Source organism: Tachysurus fulvidraco, chromosome 10, assembly GCF_022655615.1.
Source record: "Tachysurus fulvidraco isolate hzauxx_2018 chromosome 10, HZAU_PFXX_2.0, whole genome shotgun sequence".
Classification (NCBI taxonomy): Eukaryota; Metazoa; Chordata; class Actinopteri; order Siluriformes; family Bagridae; genus Tachysurus; species Tachysurus fulvidraco.
The window spans coordinates 19,118,735-19,136,730 of record NC_062527.1 but is presented as its reverse complement, the minus strand read 5'-3'; the positions used below and the strand labels follow the sequence as shown (position 1 = coordinate 19,136,730).

The window sequence follows — 17,996 nt, the reverse complement described above, 5'->3', positions numbered from 1 at the left end:
TCCAGACTAAACAAAATGGTGTTTGTTTCACTTACTTTTTCTTTCATCTTCTCTTGTTTGGCCCGCAGCTGTGCCAAGAAGTCGTTCCCCATCACCTGCACCCCTCGGACTCGACCCCCAGGCATCCCCTCACGCTTCTTACCCTCTTCTGCATGTCCTTTACCCTCAGAGGTCCTAGATGTATCTACAGGTTCACATGGATCAGCTTTCTCCGGCACCTGAGTCTTGATTGGTTCTGGGGTGTGATCGAGAACGGGGCTTTTCACTGCAGGCTTTGTGGATTCTACGTTATCATGCTCAGTGATAGATGGAGTAGAGGAGATTGTTGGAGCAGGAGTGGGTGAGTGTGGGCTGGTGGGTGAAGATTTCATGGAGGTTCGTGATTTAATGAGGTTGAAGAAGCCACTCATGCGAGATTCCCGCTTCCTTTCCCCTTCCGAACCTGTGTCTTTCATGGAGGATTGCCTGAGAGAGAGACAGAGCATAATATTATATATAGTATACTAAGATCAATGCCACAGATTGAATGATAATGTCAGCTAACTAGTGTTGAATAATTGTTGAATAATTTCTGAGAGGATTTTTTTATGTCATCGTCTTCAATATTCTGAACAGTCAGTGTGTTAGGTGGCAAACTAATACAACTTTACTTCTTCAGAGACAAATATTATAAGTTTTATAGCCGTCACTGCTAACTGTAGGTATCCATCTAACTTAGACTAACTTTACAGGACTTTAGAAATTTAAAGTAAGAGCCAAAAACAGCACTGCCAGCGCACCCCAGTTGGCCAACAGGAGCAACATGCCAAAGACATGCCCATATATGTCCCACTCAGAGATATGTCCATATGTCCTACTCAATATATGCTCATGTGTCCCACTCAAAGACACCTCTGTATGTCCTACCTCAAAGACACCTTCATATGTCCCATTAAAAGTCATGCCTACAGTATGTCCTTCACAAGACCGGAGCATATATCCCCAAGAATTGCTTACCTGCACTGGTTCATTGTACAGCAAAAACTAATATGATTAAGTTATAAACATCTGAAAGAGACAAAAAAGAAAAAGTTTTTGTCTTACTTGATGCCCATCTTTGTGACTTTTTTAGCAAAAAATTCATCCACTCCTTCATCCACTTTCCCAACAAACTCTGTGGGCTCCACCTCCACAGCAGAAGCCTAAAGAAAGTAGAAAACAGAATATGAACATGGGACGAGTAAAAGGACCAAAAACAGAGAAGCGTGTATATAATATGTGTGTATTTATACAGGCTGCAACACTCACAGCTACTTTTCTCGGTTTTGTGATGGTCTTCTTCCTGCGTGGGCGATGTTTGGTAATGTGCTGCAATTTGGGACTCTCTGTTTCTGGCAGATCAATGAAAAACACACTCTCAGGCCTCTCTAACTCTTCTTCCACAGGTTCAGGTGGTGGAGGAAGGTCTTCCATGTGGATGGGCACATGCTCCAGTGCTTTATCCAAATCAAACTCAAGCTCTGACACAAATAAATGAAAAAAAAATTAACAAATAAAAACAGAACTAAAGAGAACGATGGCATGCAAATGAATGACCTTCTCGATGGCTATATATCATGAATTTTCAGTAAGAATCCATGAAAAGGGTAACAGACACAAGCTGTAAACAGGTTAACAATTTATTGTGAACAATTCGACACCCTACCAAAGGCCACAGAGATGGGACGCACCATCCGGAACAGGATGCTTTGCCTCTTAGAAGTTGGGGACAGCTTCTTTAAAAAAAGAAAATAAATTAAATGTTGAGTCAAAATAATACAGTAAAAATACTTCCTGTGTAATGACAGGAAAGGAGAATGCGTGTGTACCAGAAGGTCAGATGAAGGTGGTGGAAGGTTCTCTGGTTCCAGCTGCCCCTCCTCCAGAACCTCAGTCTCCTCTGAATCATGATGGATCAGCGGCTGGCCACGCCTACTCAGATGCTCCGCCTACATGCATACATACCAGATACAAGCTAAACAGTTTGATCAGGGTTAGGATTAGGGTTAGGATTTAAAGTCCAATGATCTAGCAGGAAGTTTAGGGTTAGGATTTGAAGTCCAATGATCTACCATTCTAGTTTTGTTGATTAGAATTTGGTTTAGTCTACAAGAACCTTTACACATCAGAATAAATACAGAATGTAAAGACTTCTTGGCATGTGTTCATTCAGAGGATGTTTTTTTACAAGCAAGGAAAAAATGAGTTTGGATTGCTGAGTGTTGAGTTTATAATAAATATATAAACCTTGTGTTTGTGTGTGTGTGTGTGTGTGTGTGTGTGTGTGTGTGTGTGTGTGTGTGTATGTTTTACTAACCAGTGTGTGCTGAGAGTGAGAAAGATTCTCTAAGATCTCATCAACAATACGGTCGGACAGGAAGGAAGCCATGCTGAGCTTTACCTCACTGAGGTAGACAGACAGATAAACAGACACACACACACACACAGAATGATTCAAAAGCTTATCAGAACCAAAAACTACAATGTAATATCAGAATTCAGACCCAAGACTCAAGCTCAGAATGAAGAATTAGAGCGTGTGAAACACCTGATCTTGTTGATGATGTCGACCGCAGACTGCTCGAGCAGAGTGTTGGTGATGAAGCTTTTAGGCACGCTCATCTTCCCCTCACTCACATGCACCAGAGTTGGCCTCAGGTTCGCAGTGCGCATCACATGAGGACACACACTCTCCGCCGTGTCCAACATGGACACCAACAAACTCTACACACACACACACACAGAGGAGGTGATGGTTCTGAGCATCACTAGCACTTTGAAATGCACTGCATGAACGTGTGTGTGTGTGGTTGAGTGTTTAGTATACCTGCAGCTGCTGGTTTATGACAGTGCTAACTTCTCCTGCCATCGACTGAAGCTTATCATGAATTGGGGCGACCCACGGGCTCTCGGCCTGTGCACACACTCCTCCTTCGCCTCCTCCTCCGCCTTCACCTCCGTCTCCAGCTCCACGTCGTGCTGAACGCAGCTGGAACATTTTGGCCAGCAGCTACACAATGACACACACAGCACCATGAGATAAAACATTGTGTATCTTCTAAAACACTCACCATCTTCTACACTTTATCCCATCGCTTCTCATGTGTCCTCCTCACCCCAATTCCTTCTTTTCCTTCCTTCCCTTTTTCCATCCAAGAAATAGTTCTTTACCTTCTTCTCTCCTCCGTTCCTCCCTTATTTCTTTCATTTCTTATCTGTTCCTTACTATCCCTGTCTATCATTCTTTCTTTCTTTGACTATTTCAATTTCCTTTCGTCCTTTCATCGTCCTTTCATTTAAATTCTTTACTTTCCTCTTCCTTTCACCTGATGGTCTCTCTTTCTCAGATTCATTCTTTCTCTACTACATTTTATGTTTACGTTTATGTTTACGTTTTTGCAATTTATTTTTTACCCGTCCCAACATCCAGTTTGCTTTTCTCTCTTATCTGATGAAAAAAGTCTTAAGAGAAAAGTGTGTGTGAGTGAAAGAGAGAGAGAGAGAGAGATCCTCACTCTTTTCGAGTTTCGGGCATCCTGGAGTAGTCTCTCTGCTGCTTTCATGTCCTCCAGAACCTTCTCCCTCTCACTGAAGCGAAGAGAGTTTAGGTGGTCCTGCACCTTCACACATAGCCTGTCAATCATCTGCACACACACACACACACACACACACACACACACACACACACACACACACACACACACACACTATTCAGATGACTTTGAAGTCAACTGGTTATACACAATGAGCCAATCAGGCCACACACACACACACACACACACACACACACTAACCTGTTGTGTGGTGGATGTGACAATGCCTTGCTGTAGCCTGTAGGCTTGCTCTTGAAGGTATTTCCTCGTTTCATGGTTCCTCAGGAGATAATGCTCCATCTGAAACACACACACACAACTCTGTGTAACAGAGTTTACACTGTGCATACAGTGGCTTGTGCCAGTATTCCACCATAACCATAGCCTACCATGCTGCTCCTACCACCATGCTTCACTCTACAGATGGTGTTGTCCATGTGGTTATTTTTTGTGTAGATTTCAGACATATACAGTAATTTTAAGTCTACGTACAGTATATCAGTAACATTAATAAAAGGCTTATACAAAACCCTGTAGGACGTACGGATGTACATATCCTGATCCATTAATAAGAGCACTCTTGCCATTAGGTCACTAAAGACATGACAGATTGACCTCTGACCTTCATAAGGGCATCCTCAGTTTTCTCAGGGTTGGACTTAAGAGCTTGTGCAGCGTCCATGATGGGCACCGGCATGAAGCGGATAGTGTAATTCCTGCAGGACACAAAAGACTGTGTGATCACTATCGGCCGACTGCACACACACACACACACACGTCAAAGAAACTCACTTCTCCAAAGCAGATGCCACGTCCTGCAGACCCTGAGCACTGACGTTATTCCTGTCCCAAATCACAGTCCTGAAACACAGCAGTGAAAATGTTATCTACTACCTACAATAATAATACATCAGGCTTTGCTCATTGTGTGTGTGTGTGTGTGTGTGTGTGTGTGTGTGTGTGTGTGTGTGTGTGCGTGCGTGTGTGAGTGTGAGACCTGAGCTTAGTGTTGATCTGGAGAGCCTTGGCCAGCATTTTAGCCCCCATGTCTCCCATTCCATTGCCACTGATGTCTAATCGAGTCAGGGAGCTGTTTCCTCCAACAGCATTCAACACCATGGACAAATCAGCCTTCAGCTTAGAATCAGCCAGCGACAGTGAGCTGAGTGGCTGCACACACACACACACACACACACACACACACACACACACACACACACACACACACACACACACATACACAACCATCGTCATCATCTGTTAGTCAGTTCTCTACACACATAGAACACATTTTAAATTCATCCTAGACTCTATAACATATATGATTCTATCCTCTGTGGGTTAATTAGATGATCTTTTCTTAGCCATATTTAGATGCCTGAGACTAAATTTGTGTTGTCTTTTCTTACCACACGCACAGTCTGACCAACAGTAATTCCATCTTTTAGAAAACTAGGCAAAACTAGCAGATGAAATGGCTTGGTGTCAAAAAGTACTGCATGTTTTATGGTCATGATCTTGAATGAATTTGTATTCCATCTTGCTTTGGCTAGTCCTGAACGTGGATTTATCCTGGACGGGACAATAGTGGTGTAGACGACAGCCCTGGTACAAACCAGACACGCTGGTGGTTTTCAGAAATGTGAAAATCTCACTTAGTAAGACTAAAATATGATGAAACAAGTTCTACTTGCTAATAAAAAAGCATTCTGTGTGTACTTATATGCAAATGAAGGCAATGTAACTATAAGTATTTTATCAAGTAGGTTCATAGAATCACATATTTTTCTGAAAAAGGGTAAAACTTGTGTCACTTTTTCCTAAAAAAAAATCAGTAATTTATAATAATTGATAAAAAAAAATTGTTCATGTTAAGTGTGTGACCTAAATTAAATGAAATTAAATTAAAAATAAATAAAATTTAAATTGAATTTGTGAAACAAAAGTCCGGTTTCAGTTAACTTACAGATTCCTCCTCCTGGATCATAAGAACCAAACTGTTCAGCACCTGCCCAAGATTCCTACACACACACACACACACACACACACACACACACACACACACACACACACACACACACACACACACACACGTTACACATCACATTGTATTTGTGTTTATATATAGTGTGTAGTATAATGTTCTTATTCAACATAAATGTTCCCTTAAATCATATTTGTCAAACTTAAGGCCCGTGTCATTTTATGTGGCCCGCGAGAGCTGAAAAGGTCTGATTAAGTCAAAAGGCTGCATTGACCATAAACTACATTTCCCATAATGCATGATGATCATGTTACCCATGAAGTGACGGTTTCCCACCACTAGATCGCAGTGTTTCCACATCAGTGCCATTTTCAGAATTAATAAATACAAACAATGATACCAAAATGTCCAGGAAGAGAAAAATTTATAAAGATGAAGACTGCTCAAGAAAGATGGGAAGGCAAATATATGTTTGTGCTTCAAGGAGAAAAAAACGATACGTCTTTTGTGTTATGAGGCAGTGACGGTTGTCAATGTGTACAATCTACGTTGGCATTTAAAGCAAAGTTAATGTGATAACTTGTTATTTATCCTTATTCACTTGGATAGTTTGATCGTTGATTGATGGAGCAAGCTGACAAATTAAAAGGATTTAGATGTTAGAATAGAGCAACAAGCAAACATTTCTTTTTACATTTATGCAAATATATGTAATATTTGTAAGTTGAATAATAAAAATCCAGAGTTATTTAACATTGAGCAGTAGTTGCATTTATTTTACATTACATTTAGTTACATTTAGCTACATCTATACTGCCTCAAAGTTACATCTGGCCCTTTGAGGGCAGCCATTATGCTGATGTGGCCCTCTGTGAAATTGAGTTTGACAATCCTGCCTTAAATAATTATATTATTTATTTTGCTGATTAAGATTAAAACAATAAAAAAGGTGTTGCTTTATCTTATAAATGACGGACTTTGTCTCCACCGTGTGGTCAGATTCCGAACTCTTCCTAGCAAGTGCAACCTAATTAGCATGTAAAGCTAACTCACTGATTTACTCACTTAGCCTATCATAGAGGAGGTGGTACACTGTCGCAGCTTGAGCAAGGTGTGAGGGTTGGACAGAGAGTGCTGTCAATCAAAGATTCTTATTAGAATATTAAACCATGTTCAATTCATTTTAGGATGTTTCAGATTCGAGTTTATGTGTCAGCTATCTTGACTTTGTAATAAATTGCCCAAATTTAGCATTCAAAATCATACATAATATTTCCTGTGAATTGCAGCATTAAAGCAGATCATTTTGGGGGATCTGTGCAGCACATAATATGGCTCACACACTATGCCTCTCACTTGGATTTGATGTTGTTGAAGTTCTTTCCCAGAGACAGCTGTCTGATGGAGCGATTCTTAGCCACCCACACCAGCAGAGTCGTCAGATCAGAGTCCAAACCTGCACACGGAGCATTAACTTTATTCAACACACTTCTGATGGTCATGTCTGACAGAAAATAATAATAAAACACAGCTAAAAGGAAAGTGTGTGTGTTGTGTTCTGACCGTTGTCTGAAATATCCAGACTAGAGACGTTGGGGAGCTCAGCTATGCAGCCTTCCAGGATCTGAGATCCAGCTGACCGCAGCTACACACAAACACACACACACACACACACACACACACACACACACACACACACACACAGACACACACACACACACACACAAACTCATTGTACTCACACAATATTCCTAATACACACTCATTGTAATCACACACTATAACAAATACACACTTGTCATCATCAGTATTATACTCATTATTACCACACACTGTTCCTAATACGCACATTATAACGACACACTATTCCTAATACACACTAACTATACCCACACACTAATACAAATACGCACTCATTATTACAACCCACTGTTCATAATTCAAACTCATACTCACTTACTTACATATGTACGTATGTTTACTTACATACACCATAATTCTATACTTACTCACTTATATATATTTACATACTGTGTGTAACTACTTACTTATTTACATCTGTACTTCTTTTTTTATATGTGATACAGTATAAGAACACACATTCTATAACCTCAACATCCGTTCACATCATATAACAACAACATTATGTAATTCTCTGTCTGTTCTTCTTAAGGCTTCACTGTGAGATTACCATGCACTGGAGGCACTCAGAAGCACAGAATAATAAAATGAAGGTAGTGTGAGCGTGTGTGCAGAATCAGGACATATTTTGTAGGTTTAAGTCATTCCAGCTGGCCTACATAATACCCTCAGCCATCATGTGAGGAAACCTGAGGCTGAAATAACTTCCTCAATAGAAACTTGGTTTAAAAAAAGATGTGTGTCTAGAGCACGATGGCTTGGGTTGTGTGTGTGTGTATGTGTGTGTGTGTATGTGTGTGTGTGTGTGTGTGTATGTGTGTGTGTGTCTGTGTGTCTGTATGTCTACCTCACAACTGCTCAGATCCAAAGAGATATCTTTTAGGTTAGGATTACAGGCCAGACCTAGCAACAGAGCTCTGACACACACACACACACACACACACACACACACACACACACACACACACACACACACACACACACACACACACACAGAGAGAGAGAGAGAGAGAGAGAGAGAGAGAGAGAGAGAGAGAGAGAGAGAGAGAGAGAGAGAGAGAGAGAGAGAGAGAGAGAGAGAAATGAGACTTACACCCAATAAAATAATCAGCCACACACTCTTTAGTTAATGATTACCAGGAGACTGGTTGGGGAAATGTGCAGAATGTTAAGCCCTGATGTAGAATAAGTTACTATACTGCAGGTTACAGACACAATTATCAGGAACTGGACTTTTTTCCTTCCTAAATTTTCATAAAGAAGTTTCACATTCAAGCACGTACACATCTTCAACTGCTGACTGCATGTGATAGTAAAGAAAGGTCACTCTGAGGACAAATAAAGAAATATGACTAGATGATTTTTGGGAAATCCAGCTTACAGGAAATCGTGTCAATTCTCTTTACAAAATAATATCGTAACAGCAAAAATCTTGAGAGGTTGGAGTTCATCATCTTACAACATTGTCTTTAGTCCACCGATTAGTTCATTTGATACTTATTCTTTTCTTCCATTATTTTTTACTTTCTTTCAATACTTCCATCCTTCCTTCCTTCCTACCTTCCTTCATTCATTAATTTCTTTCTTTCATCCCTTTGGTCCTTCATTCTTGGGTTCCTACCCCTTTTTTCTCTTCCTTGCTCCTTCTAACATTAAGTCATATCCTCCTTCCTTCCTTATTCCTTCCATCTTTAAGTCATATCCTCCATCCTTCCTTCCTTCCAAATCACATGCTTTTGTTCAAAGTCATTTCATCCTTTATTCCTTTGATTCTTTCTTACTTTCTACTTTCTCTCTTTCCTTCCTACACCTTTCTTCATTCCTTCCATCTTTAGTTCCTTCTTGCCTTTTCCTCTTTCCTTCCATTCTTCTTCCCTAGTTTCCCCACTTTCTCCCTTCATTTTTCATTCCTTTATACCGGGCATCACCAAATGGCAGACCGCGGTCCGCATCCGGACCGAGTGACGGGTCTGCCCGGACCCGTTAAAATTCTAATATTAACATATAAAGTATCTCCTTATTATAATCTAATATTATAAGATTACATAAGCTCTTTGATATTAATAAAAAGAGAAATATTTCTTTCATGCGCAGTTAATCTACTTATTACGACAGGAGCGTCATCAAAAGCCAAGCCAAAAACAGATTGTTTCTGTTCCATACTCCAGAGCAGAAGGTGGCAGTAATGCACCTAATTACGCTGACAATTAAGATTCAAGCTGCTGGCAGGACAGTCACATGTCCATTTCTCTCACTAGGAACGGAAGATGGAAAGGGAGAAAGGAGAGGTGGAAAGGAGAGAGGAAAAAGGGAGCTGCTCAAAGCTCTGCACTTTTCTTTTATTCAGTAAATTCTGCCCTGTTCTATTTTACCTGAAATGTTCTTTTGCCTAAGGTTCCTGTGTTATTAATGTAGTTAATGTTTAAAAAAGGGGTGCAGCTCAAAAGTCTTTTGTTTATTTTTTTCTTAAAGATTAAAAGCACTTTTATTTTATTCAGAAGATTCTGAATGTTTTACATGACTTGAAATCTAGGCCCTAAGTTCAGGCTGCTCAAAGCTGTGTTTGTACTTTTTATTAATTTTATTCAGAAGAAATTCAGTGTCTGTTGTCTGTTACTTGACATGTAGTAAAGACAACTACAGGATTGTTTTCCATTCAAGTGCCAGACAAGTTCAGACCTTGAAAACACTTGAAATTTAACAATAAATGATATAGAAATGCATGTGCGTTATTGCTTTTATTAACATGAGGGTGCACTACAGTATTTTAAGTGACAATATAAAATTCGGACCTTTGCTGGGAGGAAATTTTAGTAACTGGACCTCTTTGAACTTTAATTAAATACCCCTGGTTTATAGCATCACTCCTTTTTTAAAGGTATGTAAACTGTATACACCAATCCACTGGTGGGGACTCTGGGTAATGTTCTACTGGGAATCCTTGGGTCCTGGAGGACACTGGATTTATGTGGATCCAAGACCTCATGAGTCTATTGTCCTGTTTGTTACAGCACAAGCCCTGAGTCTCGAGATATCATCCTGCTACACTTTTAACTAAATGTGAGAATAATAAAAAAAGAACAGAAAGTATAAATTTGAGTGACTCACTTCAGGGCCTCTGGAGGCAGTTTGGTGCCGGACAGAACGATGGTGTTGAGGGCCAGGGCCGTGCTGAAGAACTGCTTAAAGGAGGAGGGCAGCTCCTTTCCTTTCCTGCAGGGGGCAAACCAGAGAACAGGGCAAAGAAATAATCAACAGCTACATCAACATTGTTCAAAGTTTTAAAACAGAAAGCAATAAGTGTGTTTTTCTGTGTTCTTACTTAATATTCAGGACGCTCTTGGACATGTTGAGGACTGAAAGATGCTTCAGAGAACCTCGGAGTAAAGACGAGCAGATCTGAAGGGTACAGACAGGAGGAATAATACATTTTCAGTACAGTCACACATCACCAGTATAAGGTGGAGTCTGCAGTGAGAACGTACGAGGTTATACATCATCTGACAACATTGTCTTTAGTCAACTGATTAGTAAATTTGATACTTTGTTATTTCCTTCTTTTATTGTTTACTTTCCTACAAAGCAGCAATGTTAAGGAGTGTGTGTAAAAGTGCTGTGATGTTCACTGACCAGGTCCAGAGCGCAGTCACAGTTGGACAGGTCCAGGGTGTGAAGGCTGTTCGGCTGACTCAGGAAGTTACACAGGATCTACAGAGACACACACAAACCTGAGGCTTCATAACACAACAAATCTCAGTGTGTAGGTTTGTTTATGTGTGTGTGTGTCGGCATACGGGCAAGTCGTCTCCCCTCAGCGTGTTTCCAGACAGGTCAAGGTGTGTGAGTGTGTTAAAGAAGGACGAGTTGGAACACAGAGACTGAGCCAGAATGTTCACACCTGAAACACACACACTGTTAAAGTAAGAGTGCAAATTACATGTTACAAGTATAGTGAAGCCAAATTAAAAACTACATGTGTGTGTGTGTGTGTGTGTGTGTGTGTGTGTGTGTGTGTGTGTGTGTGTGTGTGTACGGACCTTTAGCTGACAAGGAGTTTTTCGAGAGGTTTAGATGTTTAAGCCCCGATGGAAGTTTTCCGAGTGGAGAACTCAGAGACGCAATACCTACAACACAAAATCATCACCATTGTTGTAGTCATCATTGTCTAAATAAATAAATAAATAATTTTAAAAAATTTAGTAAATAATACAAATCATAATGATATCATCATCACGATCAATCCCATCTTCATCACCACCATGTCTCTGTCATCATCATCATCATCATCATCATCACCATAATTACATCACCAAGATCATCATCAGAATTATTATCTCCATCATCATCATCACATCACAAACATTATCTTCATCAGTATCTTAATCAATATCCTCGTCATCATCATCATCATCACCAACATTACAATGGTCCTCATTATCATCGTCATTATCTTCATGACCATGACCATCCTCACATCTTGATCATCATTATTTCAATCATTGTCACTTCACCAACATCATTATCATCATCATCGTCACATAACCCAACACCATCATCTTCATCATCATCATTATCTCAATCATCCTCACTTCACCAGCATCATCACTGTCATCATCATCATGATCGTCATCGTCATCAGCATCATAATCATTATCTCCATCAACATTATTGTCATCATCATCATATCACCAACATCACAATCATCATCATCTTCATCAGCAACATCACAATCATCATCATCATCATCAGTATCAGTTTCATCATCATCATCATCATCATCATTACTCAGTAGCACTGGAAAAACCTGGATAATTTACTTCTAACTAGATTGTTTTCACTCCCTATATTAACTCTGCCATGTTAGAGTGATGTATTTCTAACACATTTAAAATCATATATGTTAAATGAATATATATATATAAACTGTATATTGTGAGTGAGACACCTTTGTCTTCCATTGAGTTGTTGGCCAGGTTGAGTGTATGTAGAGCTGATTGTGGGTTCTGGCTCAGAGCGCTGGCCAACTTCTGTGCAAAATCACTATAAAGACAAACAAAAACAACTAACCAAACAAACAAACAACAACTGTTTATCTGAAGTGCGTGAATATGTCCTAAATAAACCAAACATACTGGATCATTATGAAATTACGATACATACTACAGATCTTCAGATATAATCTGTTAACAATATATTAATACGAAAGTTTTTAGACATATATTTCTTTATTTTTTTATATATTGGGAATCTCAGCTCACCTCAACAATAAAGACAGCAATAAACATCACAGAAAAAAGACAAACAAGTCTCTCTGGTCCATCTTTGAATAAACTTTACACAGAAATATAAAGAACCAGCTGCTAACATCTGGCAGAAGATAAAGAGCGCCAGGGTACAACAACAAATTTGTCTCCAACAATAATTTGTGCCTCAAAAAAGATTTTAAATTGAAGGTTTTGGGATTTGTGCAATTAGTTAATTAGTCCTATACTTAAATGTGCATCAACAATGAACTATAGGAGTTTTTAGTCATTTTGAGGCTGCAGGACTTGTTATAAGTGTTGTCTGTGAATTGTACATAGAATTGTGCAGCAATAATGGGGTGGGTAACAATTCTGGGCTTGTGCAAAAGCTGTGGAGTTGTGTAACAATAACGGCTAAGCAATAGGGTGGATATCTTATATAATTTATTTGTAAAGACATTTGTGTGTGTTTGTGTGTTTTTTTAGCTTACGCTTTAAGTCCTGTGTTTTCCAGAGCCAACTCCTCTAATCTGCTAGAGCGAGCTACAACTCTCAAGATCTGATCACATAAATCTGTAGACTAAACACACACACACACACACACACACACACACACACACACACACACACACACACACACACACACACACACACACACAAAGTACCAATTAGCAGAAAAAATAACACAACTTCCACAGAGCAGACAGTGAGGACAGTGAGACGAGTCGCACCAGTTTATAATCCTTGAGCAAGAGTTTAGTGAACCACTGGTTGTACTCAAGAACTGCCACGATGGCCATCAGATCCCTGAGCATGACAAAGAATGAAACACACTTTAAAAACACACAACCTCCTTCATCATCATCATCATCATCATCATCATCATCATCAGTATAACCATATTCTTCACTATCCTCACCATTGTCATTACCATCGTCATTCTGAATGCTGCTTATATGCTGCATCATTGTAATACATCTCACACACACACACACACACACACACACACACACACACATTTCTGGTACCTGGTCTCCAGGTGAATAAAGTCCTGTAGGTTGAGCTCTTGTGTGTCTTGAGTGAGGTAGATAGTGTCCACGTCCTGGAGACATAGAGAGAGAGAGAGGGAGAGAGAGAATGAGAAAGAAACTTTCTATAATACTTTGTTTTCACCAGAGCATGAAAAACTGTCTCGATGAATAAATAAACACATTTGAATTATTTATTAAGCATGCAATTAATTAATAAATTAGATTTAAGATAAGTGCTGATTAGTTTAGCTCTGGTGCAGAGCTGACTTCTTTATCCACAGCAGAGCACACAGTATTCTCATGTGCAATGTTGTGTTTTCGGCTCAGGTATTTTGGTTTAGCAATGAGATGGCACTTGAACCTGTTTCTCCTGACATATATAAAGCCAAGAAAGAAGCAATGAAAAAGCCTTATGATGCACACAAACAATGACTGTAACCTGCAGAAGTCAATAATAGAGATAATACCATGTAAAATCCTTCATCAGCAGCTTTTTTGGTTAACGTTGGTTTTTACAGTGTCTCCAATGTGTTTTAATATCAACCTTAAAACCAAAATACACTTCTCCATGGGATGTCTACCCTCTCATTAAGTTTTCTATTTTTAAAACCTTAACCCAGGCCCTGTAAAGCAGCTTCCCCAACACTGAACCACAGTTCATCTCCCCCTCGCCCTGGCACTCCCGGAGAGGACCTGCATACCTGTCAAAGTCACGAGCAATGTCCAGGTAGGGAAGGGGTCCCTTTTCTGCAAGACTAGTCTCGGTGTGCTATTAGTTCATCAGCCGAACACGCTCCAGGTCCAAGGCCCATGACTGGTCTTTTCCCATGATGTTCACCAGCTCCCGGAGTGTCACAGTTCCTGAGGAGACGAGAGTCCAGGACAGGGGACAGGGACGTCACACCAGATGCCCAATGTTCCACATTTTAAAAACTCCATGGTTAAAGTCTGTTAATCCAGAAACTTTCAGCTTTTTATTTCCCATTAAAAACAACCTTCTGTGTAGTATTCCATTGGCGCTCCATACTAAGGGTCCAGGGAGGAGGCTTTAGATAAACTGGAAGCGGAAGGATACAGATCTGCTGGATAACTTCCTCTTTGGGCAGATGGATGATGCTTTGTGGAATCTAGTCTAGACCGTCCCAGAAGAAGTTCACTTAAATGATGACTTAGGCTTAGATGTTTGCTGGTAGGTTTGGGGACAGATCCACACATGCCAGCTTGAGCCAGAGGGACGGTTCAGCGAGGTTCTTGATGACCAGAGTTTGTCTCCTGCAGAACGTCTTCTCTTCACATGCTCTACAGTGCCTTTCCAGTTTTTGTTTAAAAACTCACTGTTCCCAAGGTAGACACCCAAGTATTTAAAGCCACCTATTTTCTGTATTATACCTCCTGGGAGTGTAGGCTGAACACTTCCCACCTTCCCAACTAAAATGACTTCACTCAAAACTAATTTAAGTTCATTTTTATTCACTTTGCCTTTCTGAGTCAGTTTTATTACTTTTTCTCAACATCATTCACGCAAAAATAAAATCACAATCGCACTCTTCCTTCATGAAGCAGAAGCAATATTCTTATTCCCACCACATTACAGCCTGCTAAACAGCATCCTCTACACTCACCACACAGCACCTGCCGCATCTGCATTGGCAATGCTTCCCTCACACACACACACACACACACATACACACACACACACACACACACACACACGGGCAAGCACCCACTCACATACACACAGTTATTTCTTTGCACACACACTCTCACACAATAGTTATACTTATTCTGTAAGTTTAGAAAAAGTTTAATTTGCTTCTGTAAAATTGGCAAGACACCAAACGCTCATGTGCAGAGAGAGAGACAGAAATGGGGAGAGAGAATGAAAGAAGGATATACATACCCACTGCACCTCTGCTTTGTAAGGCAGCCCTATTTGATCACACACACACCAGTACATACGAGAGAAAGCACCTGAGAGTGAGAGTGAGAGAGAGAGAGAGAGAGAGAGAGAGAGAGAGAGAGAGAGAGAGAGATTAAAATGTGTATATGTGAGTGGATATGAATATGTGTGTGTGTGTGTGTGTGTGTGTGTGTGTGTGTGTGTGTGTGTGTGTGTACCACAGGGTCCAGTATCAGTGGGAGGATTATTTTCCCAGAATGCCTGTAGACTGGTTGTCCTCTCAGAGGGCTTCAGCGATAACTTCTTCATCACCCTCCTAACACACACATGCACACACACATACACACACACATATATGGGGGGTTGTTAACAAATAGAAGGGGGGGAGAGAGAGAGAGAGAGAGAGAGAGAGAGAGAGAGAGAGAGAGAGAGAGAGAGAGAGAGAGAGAGAGAGAGGCAAACAGACAGAGAAGCAGACAACAGACCAACAGACAGATAGAGAGACAGATAGAGAGACAGACCCCCAGGAAGGCAGACAGACAGACAGGTGTACATACAGTGGGTTGAGTCCGGGGCAGTGCTCCTGTATGCTGACTCCTATCTGAGCAATGACTTCATCAACCTCTTCATTAGAGCTCAGTTTCACACACAGCTGTCCTTTATCATAGTCCACCACCAGCTACACACACACACACACACACGCACACACACACAGACACAGACACACACACACACATCAACATGAACAGCAATTTTTCCCCAATACACATTTGTTTGTACTGTAGGTCCACTCTTGCATGTCGATGCAGCACAATGCAGCATTTATTATAAAACTAAAAGAAAAAAAGCTTAAGATTAGGGGTTACTGTATACTGTACGTCTGTCTGTCTCTTTTTTTATCCGTCTACTCACCTCAGGACTAACTTTTTGGTCCTGGGGAATGGGGTGTTAGTCAGCGGACACTAAATACAGGCCACTGCTTGAATTATGTATTGCTGAATTAAGGTAAACAATGTAGTACGGATATTCTTAGAATGATTTGCACGCATTCTTTAAAATCATTTACAATTTATGAATATTTATGAACAGTTATCAGATTTATTTAAATGTACATTTAATTTTAATATTCACTTTTCCATTTATTAGATTCATTTCCAATATATTTTTTAATTGTATTTAAATGTTAAATGTATTTAAATGTATTTAAATAAATCCATATCAATTTGAAATATTTTCTCCAAATCAGTAAACGTTAAATATCTACCTTTTATGATATTATACGTATATAAGCAAATCGATGCTTTTAATAGTTTGTTTTACGTAGTTCTATTGCTTTTAATAGTTTGTTTCTCATAGATTTATATGTGTCTTCTTGAAATGTCTTCAAGTTTAATTATCAAGCATCGCGTTAGTTCTGGCAGGCCACGTCATCCAGCGTGCATCAGCTGTTAATCAGCTGTCCACGACACGCACCAATCCGGTACGACATCCGTATTACCCGACCATTTAAATTCCCATTCATAGAGCCGTTCAGCGCTTCGCTGCTGCCGCGATCTAAACTCCCTCCTCCAACCCCGACCCACCACGCCAGAACCCGTGTTCGCTGTACCAGTCTTAAATCTCCACATATTTTTCTATCTCTCTCTCCCTCTCTCTCTAATTATTTGATTATCTATCTATCCATTCATTTATTACTTTCCAAAAACGTGAGTGAGCTTATCAATACTATGCATGCTAATGGTTCTGTTAGGGGAATGTCTATTCTATTTTCTAGTCGCTGCTCTCCCCACTCTGTCCATGCATGCGCACGGACGGGCACGTGGATTCTTGCCCAGAACAGAACCATACCGCCAACACTAACTGTATGCGTATCATCTAATTCCCTTGTGAAAAAGTGGTCCTGACAGAAATATTATGTTTTGTCCTTTCTAAGAACTAGGTTAAATGTTATTTGCAAGTCTGATGTCTTTAACAGTATCTGAAGTGCTACTAGACCTGAATAGTGAAAAGTTCTGATTCGATGTAACATGTGATAGCAAAAAAGAATTCAGTTTTTCATATTCCAAGCTGAAAGTGACTCAAATGCCAGACACGCTGTTTGTTTTTGATCTTGGCTGGCCCTTGTCTTGTTTCCCAGCAGCTGTGTTAGAGTAAAATCTGAGTGTGGGCTGGAGATCATACGGATTTAAGATGAAACAGTTGAAAAAACCACACCTGGCCTGTCCTGCTGCTTCCCACTGCTTGGATGTCGAAGAAATTGAAGCTTTGTTCTACCTGGAGAAAAAAAAACAAGCAGAGTGTTAGATTAGAATTAGGGTGAAGGCGTTTTGTAATATTTTCTCTCAAGATTGTACCTTTTTCTTATTAAAAACATAAAGACAGATTAAGAAAACAAAAACCAAAAAAACCCTGAGATTTTTCACAAAGGATCTGTGAACCCATGAGTGGGAACACCTTCTGCTGAAAAGGTAAAAGAAATCAGAATGATTTTGCACTTAAAACATTCACTCATTCATTCATTTTCTACCGCTTATCCGAACTTCTCGGGTCACGGGGAGCCTGTGCCTATCTCAGGCGTCATCGGGT

General features: G+C 40.1%; 1 protein-coding gene across 4 annotated transcripts in view; it reads right to left on the bottom strand.

The window, feature by feature from the left end:
- Nucleotides 1–17,996, bottom strand: part of LOC113658018 (F-actin-uncapping protein LRRC16A-like) — a 37,909-nt gene that overhangs the window by 4,989 nt on the left and 14,924 nt on the right. The window contains exons 4-33 of one of the 4 annotated variants that reach the window (XM_027170182.2): nucleotides 17,625–17,684; nucleotides 15,968–16,089; nucleotides 15,629–15,726; nucleotides 15,411–15,481; nucleotides 13,508–13,581; nucleotides 13,211–13,286; nucleotides 12,971–13,059; nucleotides 12,182–12,276; nucleotides 11,274–11,360; nucleotides 11,031–11,134; nucleotides 10,867–10,944; nucleotides 10,559–10,635; nucleotides 10,345–10,449; nucleotides 8,084–8,153; nucleotides 7,159–7,240; nucleotides 6,952–7,051; nucleotides 5,578–5,632; nucleotides 4,609–4,781; nucleotides 4,404–4,472; nucleotides 4,234–4,327; nucleotides 3,813–3,911; nucleotides 3,534–3,662; nucleotides 2,846–3,028; nucleotides 2,567–2,742; nucleotides 2,336–2,423; nucleotides 1,848–1,967; nucleotides 1,685–1,754; nucleotides 1,288–1,499; nucleotides 1,084–1,181; nucleotides 36–465 (exon numbers count right to left, since the gene is read on the bottom strand). In XM_027170182.2, the coding sequence (XP_027025983.2) occupies nucleotides 36–465; nucleotides 1,084–1,181; nucleotides 1,288–1,499; nucleotides 1,685–1,754; nucleotides 1,848–1,967; nucleotides 2,336–2,423; nucleotides 2,567–2,742; nucleotides 2,846–3,028; nucleotides 3,534–3,662; nucleotides 3,813–3,911; nucleotides 4,234–4,327; nucleotides 4,404–4,472; nucleotides 4,609–4,781; nucleotides 5,578–5,632; nucleotides 6,952–7,051; nucleotides 7,159–7,240; nucleotides 8,084–8,153; nucleotides 10,345–10,449; nucleotides 10,559–10,635; nucleotides 10,867–10,944; nucleotides 11,031–11,134; nucleotides 11,274–11,360; nucleotides 12,182–12,276; nucleotides 12,971–13,059; nucleotides 13,211–13,286; nucleotides 13,508–13,581; nucleotides 15,411–15,481; nucleotides 15,629–15,726; nucleotides 15,968–16,089; nucleotides 17,625–17,684 (3,384 nt within the window). Of the gene's footprint in view, nucleotides 1–35; nucleotides 466–1,083; nucleotides 1,182–1,287; nucleotides 1,500–1,684; nucleotides 1,968–2,335; nucleotides 2,424–2,566; nucleotides 2,743–2,845; nucleotides 3,029–3,533; nucleotides 3,663–3,812; nucleotides 3,912–4,233; nucleotides 4,328–4,403; nucleotides 4,473–4,608; nucleotides 4,782–5,577; nucleotides 5,633–6,951; nucleotides 7,052–7,158; nucleotides 7,241–8,083; nucleotides 8,154–10,344; nucleotides 10,450–10,558; nucleotides 10,636–10,866; nucleotides 10,945–11,030; nucleotides 11,135–11,273; nucleotides 11,361–12,181; nucleotides 12,277–12,970; nucleotides 13,060–13,210; nucleotides 13,287–13,507; nucleotides 13,582–14,211; nucleotides 15,351–15,410; nucleotides 15,482–15,628; nucleotides 15,727–15,967; nucleotides 16,090–17,624; nucleotides 17,685–17,996 lie in introns of those variants that run through there. The other 3 variants (XM_027170183.2, XM_027170181.2, XM_027170184.2) reach the window with 3 other exon arrangements.